Genomic DNA, 12,690 nt, shown 5'->3' on the forward strand with positions numbered 1-12,690 from the left:
TTCATGGAGGAACCGGTTTACTCACATTGGAAGGCGTTGAAGCGAGTCCTACGGGACATCCAAGATGATCGGAAAAGTACATCGGGATATGTATTCTTTATGGGCAACACAACATTTTCTTGGCTTTCAAAGAAGCAACCGATCGTGACGCTATCAACGTGTGAAGCTGAATATGTGGCAGCATCTTGGTGTGTATGTCATGCGATATGGCTGAGAAACTTGTTGAGTAAGATGGAGCTAAAGCAACTAGATGCAACTGTGATTCAAGTTGACAACAAATCAGCAATTGAGTTGGCAAAGAACCCAGTGAACCATGAAAGAAGCAAACACATTGACGTTCGTTTTCACTTTATCCGTGATCATGTGAAGAAAGGAAGTGTGGAATTGGTGAATGTGGCAAGTCATGATCAAGTTGCGGATATCTTCACAAAATCGCTACCGAAAGTACTTTTCGACAAATACAAGAAGATGATTGGCATGATGGATGGTAGAAACCTTTAAGTTTATGGGGGAGTTTTGTTGAATAAACTTTAAATGTTAGTTTGTGGGCTTTAAAATTAGAAGTTACTAGAATATTATAGAATGAGGGTTTGGATAGGTGAAAGGTCAAAAGTTGTAAGTGGGATTTTAAGGTCATAATGTAGATCTTTCTAGAAGAGCTTCCTAAAGCCTATAAAAAGGATGCTCTCTCATTTGTAAGATGCACCACAGAAAGAAATACAATAGAGAGAATTACAAAGAATAGTGTTTCTTTTAGAGAGAATTTAAGTGTTAGTGAGTGTTTGTTTTTTACAGTAAGGATAATAGGCAGTATAAAAGAAACTTTTAAATATTAAAATTTTAATAAACAACAAATTAATATATTAAAAGAACATAGAGTAATTAAGGGTAAATAAAAAAAAAAACTCCTTCAAACCACTTAAAGCCTTACAAACGTATTTTATCTTACTCTCACAAAAAAAAACTCCTACTCAGGCATTCAAAAAAGTTGTGCATATAATTACACACTAAGTCAAACATACATAACCTTTAACACCACAAGTATTGTTGCTGTCACAAACAGCATATCCAACACAAAACCCCTACATTATGCAGTTGCCCCTAGTCTTATGCAACTGCACGGGTACAATGAACAACACCTCAGGCTCTTTGTTGATTTTTAAAGGGAAAAACAGCATTGTCTTGGGTCCCCAACACTTCCCGTTCCCTCATTTTCATCCTAATGTGTCCTTCAGCCTTCCTCTGTTTTCTAACCGTCATTTAGAAGCCATATAGAATGCAAGAGCTCAGACCACTACAAGAAATTCATTAAATAGCAACCAAAATTAGAGACTAAAAATAATTAGTCATTATATTAACTAAATTAGATACTATTTTAGAGATTAAAAAATTAGTTGTATCTAAAGTGTTTTTTATTATTAATAAAAAATTATAAAATGGTTTATAAATTGGTATCTAAATTAGCTATCAAGGTTTTAACTACTAATATTTTAGATTCTAAATTGGTCTCTAATTAGTCTATTAGAGACTAATTTAGAATTTAAAATATTAGTAATGAAAACCTTGGTAGCTAATGGTTAGATACCAATTTAAAAACTACTTTATAATTTTTTATTATTAATAGAAACTACTTTAGATATCAATAATTTTTTTAGTCTCTAAAATGGTCTCTAATTTAGTTAAATAGTAATTAATTATTTTGGTCTCTAAAATTAGTTGCAATTTGATGATTTTCTTGTAGTGGACACTGTACCCAATCAGTGAAAGAAAAACTAACCTTTGGAACCTTGTTTTTCAACTATGCCCTAGATTGCACCTATGCCAGGGATAAAATTTCCACCGCATATGCTTTTGCTTGGTTAAACACTATCCCATTCCTATGTTTCCAAATGCACCAAATAATGGATACTCACACTCATTTCCATAAAGTATTGCCTTTTTATTTGGACCATAGGCTACAAAATTGGTTAAAATGTTCATACAACAAATTGTGATTTGCTGCTCTAATCCCAATCCAACCTAGCACGCCAACCCATAATTTAACAAGAGATGGGAAGTCGTTTCCTCCTCACACCAACAAAGAACACATAGTGGATTCGCCATTTGAACCGCCCTTCTGTACAGATTTTGCTTTATTGCGATCTTATTTTGTAGGGCCCTTCATACAAAGCACAGGGTCGAGGGTGGTACCTTTAGCCCCCATAATTTTGTGAATATTGAACTGATTGCACCTGAGCCCCTTTTAGTTAACACCGTATATGTATATTTAACTGAATAAATGTTAGTAAGTGGGTCCCTCCATAACCATTTATCCTCCCTAGTTAAATTTAAGGTTTGGCTTTTCAGGATAGACATAAATTCTCCCAATTGGCCATTCTCCCATTCGAATCACTCTCTTCTCCATTTAGGTTTCCATACCCAAGTATGCCTACACCAATTCCCGAAAATTCTCAAGGGTTGATCTTGGAATAGATAATTGTTAAAGAGCATTGGGAACATTACTTTCAGCTGACAGTTATCAATCCAGGTGTCTTCCCACAACTTTATAATTGTTCCTAGCCCAACAACCCGATCAGTATTAGAGTCAAACCAGTTGTTCCCTTGCTTATCCTCAAATGCTTTACTAAGATCACACCACCATCTAGAATTGTGCTTCTTTAGATTAGGGGCATAAAGATTCCTCTAAGTCCCATATTTGGAGGTGATAATGTCGTTCCATAGACCTGTCTCTGTAGATCCTAACCAACATTTCCATCTACCTAGTAAGGCTTTATTGAAACCATCAATCTCCTTAATACCCAACCCACCTTTCAATTTAGATTTGCATATATTTTCCCATTTAATTTGTACGATTTTCCTTCCCTCAGTGCCCCACCCCAAAGAAAGTTCTGTTGTAGTTTTGTAATCTTTTTTTGCAAAGGTTGGATGGGGCTTTAAAAAAAATAGATAGTACAGAGGGATTGCATTTAACACCGATTTAATCAAACAGACACGACTAACGAAGCATAAATTTTTACCTTTCCAAAAATATAGTCTCTTCCTTATCTTAGACCCCACCGGATCCCAGAAAGTTTCCTTAATCGAATCCCTCCTACGGGCAAACCAATATAAGTGAAAGGTATATTCATAATGTTGCACTGTAGCACCTTTGAGAACAAATCTAAAGAGTTCATATCCACCCCCACTGCACCAATTTTGGTTATGTGGAAGTTAACTCTTAGTCCAAACCCGATTTCAGAACCTCAAAGCATAGCTTTAATAGTTTGGATATTAGGTTCACACAAGAACAAGGTATCATCAGTAAACTGAAGTGTTCCGTCCGGTTGACCGGGACGTCTTCGTGCGCGACCTCAACCGTCAGCTAGGGACACCTTCCCACTGGTTGCCTGTGGATTCCTGCAAAAAAGGAAAAGAGGACAAAGAGGCGCCCTAGCGGCCGTGTGCACTCCGACGCTCAAGTCAGCCAGCAAGAAACACCAAAAACTGTCCACCTCCGTGTCTGAGCACCGCGTGTGGCACTCTAAAGGTGGTGAATTAACTGTGTATATGTGTGTGTTGTCTCCTTCAGGCAAAAATATTCCCCAGTCACTTGTACGCAACCTCGAAGCACGAGCAAGCAACTAGAGAGTTCTCTGGTAAATTTGCCGAAGGTTCCAACCCTTTTCCCAACATTCTCCGCGCTATTTAAACTACCCAAGCATTTAAAGCGCCTTAAAGCGCTTTTACTCACAAACGTAACGCACTCATTAAAGCGTTTAATTAGAAAACGTAGCGCATTTAAGACGTTTGAAACGCTCGGGAGTCATTATAGTACCTGAATGCTGGAAAGGGAAACTGTATTGAATAACTTTTAATTACCTGGCACCTGACTAAAGGGTGTTTCTATTCTGGCATGGCTGTCGTACACGTGGAGGGCCTCACGACGCCATGACCCCATCTGGGGGCGCTTCGGCCCACCTGGGGACGTTTCTACGTGTGAGTCCTCCTGCTGGGAGTGCTACTGCACTAGGGGTGACTTTTTGGGGTGCCAACTCATGCCCCCAAGTATCTAGTCACTTACTTTGAGAGCGTATCTGCCTTCCTTTTGTACTCTGCACCCGGTTGCCCTGGGCGTGACTTTCCTCTTGAGTCGTATCTGCCCTACGGGCGTCTCTGGGGCGGCAGGAGCACGTCACGAGTCAGGCTGCCCTTCACTGGTACTGTTACTATGGCCTTGAAGCCACCTTTTCTTTCTCTTTACTGCTGCCCCGTGCTATTGGGACCTGAGGCCTTCTCACGGCGTCGCTCCCTCCATGGTCTTTCCTACCCATGGGTATCGGGGAACCACACCGTGATTGCCTTACTTTAGCACTGTTTGATCTGGCGACGCCCTAGCGAGGCGATGCCTCCATCTGGGCTACGCTTTGCCTTGGCGACGCCTTCCCCTGGCGACGCCTTGCCTTGGCGACGCCTGGCCTTGGCGACGCTTCCTCTTGGCATCTCTACACCTAGGCGACGCCTTGCGTTGACTTTTGACCTTCCAGTCGTTGACTTTGACCTTGACTTAGTCAGCGCCCGGATACGGGACGGTACATGAAGTAACTTCACTTCCACTTTATTTTCCCCCCAGTTTTCAAATCTGAGAAGCGATTTTTTCTAGCAACTTAATTTACTAGTCTTGATAATCCTTGAGTCACTATTAAGAAAAGGAACTAAGTGATTGGGTCCCCTTGTGTGAGACCTCTGGAAGGTTTAAACTCTTTAGTATGACTTCCATTAACTAACACTGAGATGGACGAGGACTCCAAACTTGCTTTAATCCATTATATTCGTATATTGCAGAAGCCCATCTTTTCCATCATATAGAATAGGAAATTCAACTAACCGAGTCATAAGCTTTTTCAAAATAAATCTTCAGAATTACCACATTCCTCTTTATCCTTTTTAGTACGTCTATAGCCTTATTTGCAACTAACACACTATCTAACAACCCCCCTTTGCGAAAAAAGAAGAAGATTGTGAACCATCAATTACCTTCTTCAAGACTTTATTGATTCTGACAAACAAAAAAATTTTATATACCCTTGTAAATACAACCTACTAGAGATATGGGTTTGTACTCATCAAGAGATTGAGGGTTTGATGTGAGTTGATTTTAGGATTACACATTTTACGGGTTACTCTTTTGTTTATGAGTTTTGAGATTAACAATTATGGTGAAAAACCCAAAGAAGATTCCCACTGGGCACGAACTTAACCAAGTGATTAAGTAAGTGTGAAGGTTCACTTCTAGAGGGCAAAGAGAAAACACAAATATGGTGAATATGATGATGAAGGTGCAGAAATAAAGGATATGAAAAGAAGCATAAGATGATGAAGAAAGACAAACATAAATGAATAAAGTATGGAAGAATAGTGTAAGGAAAAGGAAAAAAAAACAAAAAGGTCAAAAGATTAAGAGATCCTTATGAAATAAGGAATCACGCCACTTGGAGGGCGAGCAGACTCCAAGATAAGTAGTAAAGAGCCGCCACTTGAAGTGCACAAACACCCAAGATAAGACCCAATTTCTAGGAGACAAAGCTCACTAAACACTCCTATAGAGTTTCCTTTCTATTTCAAAATTCAATGTAAATATACATGAGGTAAGACACCCTTTATATAGGAGAGAGTGACTTGGGGAGCAAGAGTGAGAGGGGTAGGGGTGTCATTTGTGAGAAACCTTTTAGAAGGTAGGTAAAAGATGTTAGAATTAGTGGCTTAAACAAGAGGGGATGTGAATTTTTTATCAACAGATTTTCGCAAAGATTTAATAAGAATGAAGCTTTATCAACAAACACAAATTAAGCAATCAAGGAAGCCAATCAAACAATGTAAAAGAAATTGTTTGCAGATTTTCAATAAGTTGAAACTTCGTTTTAACCGGTTGTTTATGGCAGTAGCAAAAGCAGAATTAAAACAAACAGTTTATAAGGAGTGAGAGAGAGAGAGAGAATACTCAGCCAATTTATATAGTTCACTCAACCTTGAGCTACATCCAATTCCCAGAACAACCACTGGGTTCCACTTGTAACCAATCACATATTACAATCTGTTAGAATATTTGACCTTAAACAAGAGGGAGGGTGAATTCTTTATGAAAGATTTTCGCAAACTTTGAAGGAATAATGAAGTTCAAAGCATAATCACAGATATAGAAATTCAGAAAGCAATCAATTAAAACTGTTTAAGTTGAGTAACAGAAAATCAACCGGTTGTTTCTGCAATTCAACCGAGTTGTTTATATCAGCAAATTTAAAAACAACTTAAAAACAAAAATTAAATGAGTTAAGGGTAAGAGAAAAACACACAAGCAATTCATACTGGTTCACTCTTATCCCAAGAGCTACATCCAGTCCCCAAAAACCACTGGGTATCTACTATGCAACCAAAATCCAGATTACAAACACACCACCAAAGAAGTGACCTTGAACCCCACAAGAAACACACTACCTTTGGCAAACCACACCAAGAGTGTTGATCTTGAATACCTCAAGAACACACAACACTCCTTGGCAACACAAATTACAAAAATACAGTAATCAAGGAAGAAGAGAATAGAATACACCTGGATATTACAAAGCTTAAAGTTCACGAATACACCCCAATCCTATTCCACTTCTTTGAGAAAACCCAAAACCTTGAATGCAAATCTTGAAAACTCAAATATGTTTTCACACTTTCACAAATGTCTCAAAACTGTTATCAAACTTTAAGAGAGTATACCAACCTCTTTTAAATACTCCAAAAGTTGTTAAAAACATTTAAATTAGGAGCCTATTTAGTTAGAAAACATTTTAAGCTGATTTACAAACATAATATAAATTATTTTATGGATTTTCAACAAACAATCGGTTGAATTCTCGAAACAACCGATTGATGGTTTGACACCAAAGTCAACCAAGTCAAACAGTTTCAAACCCTTTTCAAAAACCTCTAAGTGATAAACTGTTAGAATTATAGGGCTGAACAAGAGGGGGGTAAATTGTTTAGTAAAAGATTTTCTCAAAGGATTAATTAAGAATGAACCTTTAATGAATTACAAAAAGGAAGATCATAACAACCAACAGAAAATAACAATTAAAATAGATGTCAGAAAAATAATCGATTAATATTTCGATATAATCAGTTGTTTTTAGCACAAAGATAAAAGCAAGTATAATAGTTTTCAAAGCAAGAATATCAACCGATTGAAATATAGAGATAATCGGTTGTTTATGACAGCAGAGCAAATATCAAACAGTTATTAAAAAGATAGAGATAGAGAGATTACACACAAGACTTATACTGGTTCACTCAATCTCAGAGCTACATTCAGTCCTCAATCAAACCACTGAGTATTTCACCGGGTAACCAATCACAGATTACAACTTACACAACCACAAAGAGGTGACTTTGAATCCCACAAAGCCTACTCACCCTCCTTGCACATAACACGCACCTCGAGCCAGAATCACACTGACTTTATAGGATTTTACAATAGTTTTACAATATTAGAATTCAAATACAAGAAATTAAGTAAGAGCAGATTACATCTGAATTCAGGAAATCACAAGGCTCCTAGAATCACTTCTTGAACACTTGCAAAGCCTCTAAGCAATCTTGCAAAAACTCTTTTAAAACATCTCTCTCAAATCAGATTTTAAATCTTTCTCAATCATTGTTTAAAAGGATGAGGGAGAACACATTTTATAGCTCTTAGATATGACCGTTATAGTCAGGTAATCACGAGCCAAAAACAATTTGAAAAGCCAACAAAAACAGGTTAAACTGATTTTTGAAAAGTTGTTAAAGATACAACAATCAACCAGTTGAAATCTCGAAATAACCGGTTGAATGGTAAGTCTGTTGGTCAACCAAGTCAAAGTTAGTTAAAAAAACTCTTAAACATGCTATGTGTCAAATAACCGATTAAACCTTGAAATCAATCGGTTGTTTATCACTTAGCTTTGAAAAAATTATTTTCTTATTCAAACAAGATTGCTCTAGCTAAGCTAAGCTTTTCAAGAGTGATATAACACAAAATCTAAACAATAAAAACTAAACCCAACCAGCAACAACACAGCATCCAAGCATCTTCATAAATTTTGGGTCATCAAAGCCTTATGTTCAACATAAACAACCGATTGAAACGACAAAACAACAAGTTGTTTTTCCACTTCTTTATAAAACAATCTTTTTCGAAAAGGTTTTGATACCAAACTGTTTTAGATTCAAATAAAGAGTGGATTACAAAATATTCTGCCCAAAACCCACCCACACACACCGCAACACCAACCTTCCATCAAACACCATGGATTTGGAGACATCAAAGCTTCAAGATCATCCTTGATCAACAATCTCCCCCTATTTGATGAAGACAAATCTCTGGTTGCTTGTGTTGATTTGTTTGAATCTGAACATGTACCTGCAAAACAAAAACTATACAAACACAAAGCATATATAGTAGCAGGCTATCAAGGCACACTCACTAGTTTTCTGCATAATAAACCAGCAGAAAAACCAGTCTAAAAGTGCCAAAAACAGAGAGTTTAAGTGAGTGTAGCAGCAACAATACAGCAAAATTAAACTTCAAATAAGAGTTTATAGTATCAGCATACACAACACATAAATCAACACCTTCTCCCCCTATTTGTCTTCACAAATAGAATGAAGAAAGGGATAAAAACAGAATTAAGAAAGAGTTTGTGAATCAAGAATACCTAACTCATTTCTTAAAAAGAAAAACATGTCCTTTGGCAAAGGCTTTGTGATATATCAGCAAGTTGCAATCTTGTCTCAATGAATTTCATCTCACAATATCCATTGTTCACACGATCCCTTATGAAGTGATGACGGATCTCAATGTGCTTTGTCCTTGAATGCTGAATCTGATTTTTGATGAGATTTATAGCACTTGTATTGTCACAAAGCAAAGACACCTTGCTAATCTTAAAGCCAAAATCTTCTAGTTGTTGTTTGAGCCAAAGAATTTGTGCACAACAAATTCCAGCAACAATGTATTCAGCCTCTACAGTGGAAAGAGCCACACAAGCTTGTTTCTTGCTATGCCAAGAAATAAGACTTGATCCAAGAAGATGACAAGTGTCACTTGTGCTATTTCGGTCTAGCTTACACCCTGCAAAATCAGAATTAGAATATCCAATTAAGTGTATAGGAGAGAGAGAAGGATACCATAAACCAACATTGGTTGTTCCTTTGAGATATTTGAGAATTCATTTTGCAGCCTTGAGATGAGATTCCTTTGGATTTTCTTGGAATCTTGCACAAAGACACACGACAAACAAGATATTCGATCTACTTGTTGTGAGATAGAGTAAGGAACCAATCAACCCTCTATATTTGGTTTGATCTACCTCTTTTCCAGCCACATCAGAATCCATACAACAACTTGATGGCATAGGTGTGTTAGCTTCTTTACAACTTTCCATTTCAAACTTCTTAAAAATTTCTTTGCAATACTTTGATTGACATAGGAAAATTCCATCTTTTGATTGCTTGACCTGCAGTCCAAGAAAGAATGAAAGCCCCCCATCATAGACATTTCAAACTCACCTTGCATGGCAACCACAAACTCTTCACATAAACTATCTTTGGTAGCACCAAAAATGATATCATTAACATAGATTTGGACCAAGATAATTTCAGAATTTGACTTCTTGATAAAGAGATTCTTGTCAATCATCCCTCTGTCATAGCCATTGAATAAAAGAAAGTTACTAAGCCTCTCATACCAGTTCCTTGGAGCTTGCTTAATCTCATACAATGCCCTTTTCAGCTTGTATATGTTAGAATGGATGGCTTTAAACTAGAAGGGGGTGAATTGTTTAAAGAGGGTTTTCGCAAACTTTTAAGCCAAGAATGAAATTTCTTCAAGAAACAAATGATAAGAAATTCAGTTTGCCAAAACACAAAGCAAAAACAACAGCACCAGAAAAACAATCGGTTGTTTCGCAGAAACAATCGGTTGTTTATACCAGTTTGCAAATATTAAAACTGAATTTAAAGAGATTAAGGAGAGAGAGAATGCACACAGATGTTTATACTGGTTCACTCTAAACTCATAGCTACATCCTGTCTTCTCAGAAACCACTGAGGAATTCCACTAAGCAATCAAACCTAGATCAATTACAACACAACCAAGAAAGTGACCTTGATCCCCCCAAGACACACACTTCTCTTGGTCAACACACCAACACTAAGAATGATGATCTTGATCCCCTCAAGAACACAAAACACTTCTCAGCAAACACACAAGGTTTCTTTCAACAGATACAAGGATTACACTTGTTAAAAAAGCAAATCTGAAATCAATACAAGCAGAAATCCTATCTTACACTCTTTGATCAATCTCAATCTCTAAGCAATCTCAACTCTTTCAAAACTCAAAATATGTGTTCTTGTAAAACCCAAATCTGTTTTACTGTTTTATATCAAAGTTGTTGTTTGTTATCAAATCTTAACAAACTATTAATTGCCTTTAAAGATTGGTCAAAGCATTAAAAACTGGAGCGTAAACAGTTATAAAATCATTTAATGCTCAGTCAAAGCACAAACCATTTTTCTGTTATGGTACCAAAACAAACAATCGGTTGTTTCCACGAATCAATCGATTGTTTTGGTTTTGACAGCTCAACCATATGAAAAACAGTTTTCAACCTTTTCTAAAAACACCTAAACATAAAACAATTGGTTGTTTCGACAAAACAATCGATTGTTTTTCACTTAGTCTGAAAAACACTTTTCTTTTAAAAAGATTGAGAATGTCTATGTTTTGGATTCAATCAAGAGTGGATTACAATACTCAATCTACCCCAGATCATATCTAAGACAACTCAGCAACAGCAAGCACAACCTAGCCTTCAACATCCTTCAAAGGGTTTGAATTCTTCAAAGCTTGAACACCACTTGGTTCAACAGTATCATGGTTAGGATGTTGATGATCTTCAAAGCTCGGTGGTTGTACAACATAGACTTCCTCATTGATGATTCCATTGAGAAAAACACTCTTAACATCCATTTGAAACAATTTGAATCCATTCATACAAGCAAAGGCCATCAGCAACCTTAAATCTTCTAATCTTGCAACTAGAGCAAAGGTTTCACCATAATTTATGCCTTCTTCTTTATTATAACCTTTAGCCACAAGCCTTGCCTTGTTCCTTGTAATTACTCCAGATTCATCCAGCTTGTTTCTGAAAACCCATTTGCATCCAATGGTGTTCATCTGGTCAGACCTTGGAACAAGAAACCAGACAATCATTTCTTGTGAATTGATGCAATTCCTCATGCATGGCAGCAACCCATTTATCATCCTTGAGAGCTTCCTTAATTGACTTAGGTTCAACTTGAGAGACAAAAGCCATATGCTTGCAATAGTTAGATACAGCACTATGTGTAGAAACACCCTTCTGGATCTGGCCAATGATGTTATCCACTGAAAGATCCCTTGGAATTCTCCATTCCTTTGGTAGCTCTTCCTGTTACAGAATTTCAACTGGTTGTTTCGCAGAATCAATTGATTGTTTTTCTGGGCAGGATTCCATTGTAGAACCCTGATCACTATGAATGATTTCATCAAACACCACATGGACAGACTCCTCCACAATCATGAGTCTCTTGTTGTAGACTCTATAGGCATGGCTAGTTGAAGAATAACCAATGAAGATGTCATTGTCAGCTTTTTCATTAAACTTCCCAAGATTTTCTCTCCCGTTATTCAGAATGAAACATCTGCATCCAAACACTTTTAGGTGACTAATGTTTGGCTTCCTTCCATTGAAAAGCTCATATGGAGTTTTCTTCAAGATTGGTCTTATAAGCACTTTATTCATCACATAGCAAGAAGTGCTCACAGCATCAACCCAAAAATACTTGGGTAAGGAAGATTCACTTAGCATGGTTTGTGATAGTTCTTCAAGAGACATGTTCTTCCTCTCCACTACTATATTCTGTTGAGGAGTTCTTGGTGTAGAAAAGTTGTGAAAAATACCTAACTTTTCACAATAGGTGCTGAATTTTTCATTTTGGAACTCCCCTCCATGATCACTTCTAATTGCAAAGATGTTGCTGCAACAAGAGTTTTGCAATCTTTTGGCAAGCTTCTTGAATGCAGAGAATGCCTCACTCTTTGTCACCAAGAACAACGTCCATGTATACCTAGAAAAGTCATCAACTACAACAAATGCATAGTAGTTTCCACTAAGACTCATGGTTCTTGAAGGACCAAATAGGTCCATGTGCAACAACTCAATGGGTTTTGAAGTGGAAACAATATTTTCAATTTGAAAGAATGCTTTATTTGTTTCCCCTTTTTTCATGCTTCACATAAGTGATCTTTCTCAAACTTGAGTTTGGGTATTCCTATTACAAGATCTTTAGATATCAATTTATTCAAATGATGCATGTGAATATGAGCTATTCTTCTATGCCACAGCCATGACTCATCATGTTTGAAAAGAAGACAACCCATAGATGTAGGAGAAGAGATATCTAAAAGATAAACATTGTTGATCCTTTTACCAATCAACACTACTTCCTTTGAATTGGGTAGGCATATCTCACCAGAGCTCCTAGGATCAGTCAGACCTTGAACTAGTGCACAACTATTTAGCAATCTTGCAAACCTTTAAAAAAATTTCTCAAAATCAATCTCAATCTCACAGTATTTGA

General features: G+C 37.0%; 1 protein-coding gene across 1 annotated transcript; it reads right to left on the reverse strand.

The window, feature by feature from the left end:
* Positions 1-8,732: 8,732 nt before the first annotated feature.
* LOC150025850 (uncharacterized) lies at positions 8,733-12,230 on the reverse strand. The gene is made up of 6 exons (XM_090304776.1): positions 11,893-12,230; positions 11,604-11,751; positions 11,256-11,498; positions 9,574-9,826; positions 9,110-9,136; positions 8,733-9,028 (listed from the first exon to the last, which is right to left on the reverse strand). The coding sequence occupies exons 1-6, from the start codon at positions 12,228-12,230 to the stop codon at positions 8,733-8,735; spliced, it is 1,305 nt and encodes a 434-aa protein (XP_090160902.1).
* Positions 12,231-12,690: the final 460 nt, after the last annotated feature.

This window comes from Phaseolus vulgaris, chromosome 7, assembly GCF_051622355.1.
Source record: "Phaseolus vulgaris cultivar YP4 chromosome 7, ASM5162235v1, whole genome shotgun sequence".
Taxonomy (NCBI): Eukaryota; Viridiplantae; Streptophyta; class Magnoliopsida; order Fabales; family Fabaceae; genus Phaseolus; species Phaseolus vulgaris.

Coding starts and splice junctions, on each gene's coding strand:
- LOC150025850 (XM_090304776.1), bottom strand. CDS start 12,230: ATGAGTCTTAGTGGAAACTACTATGCATTTGTTGTAGTTGATGACTTT. Junction 11,752..11,892: donor AGTGAATCTTCCTTACCCAA/GTATTTTTGGGT, acceptor GTTTGGATGCAG/ATGTTTCATTCTGAATAACG. Junction 9,137..9,573: donor GTTTGTGGTTGCCATGCAAG/GTGAGTTTGAAA, acceptor CTGATTTTGCAG/GGTGTAAGCTAGACCGAAAT.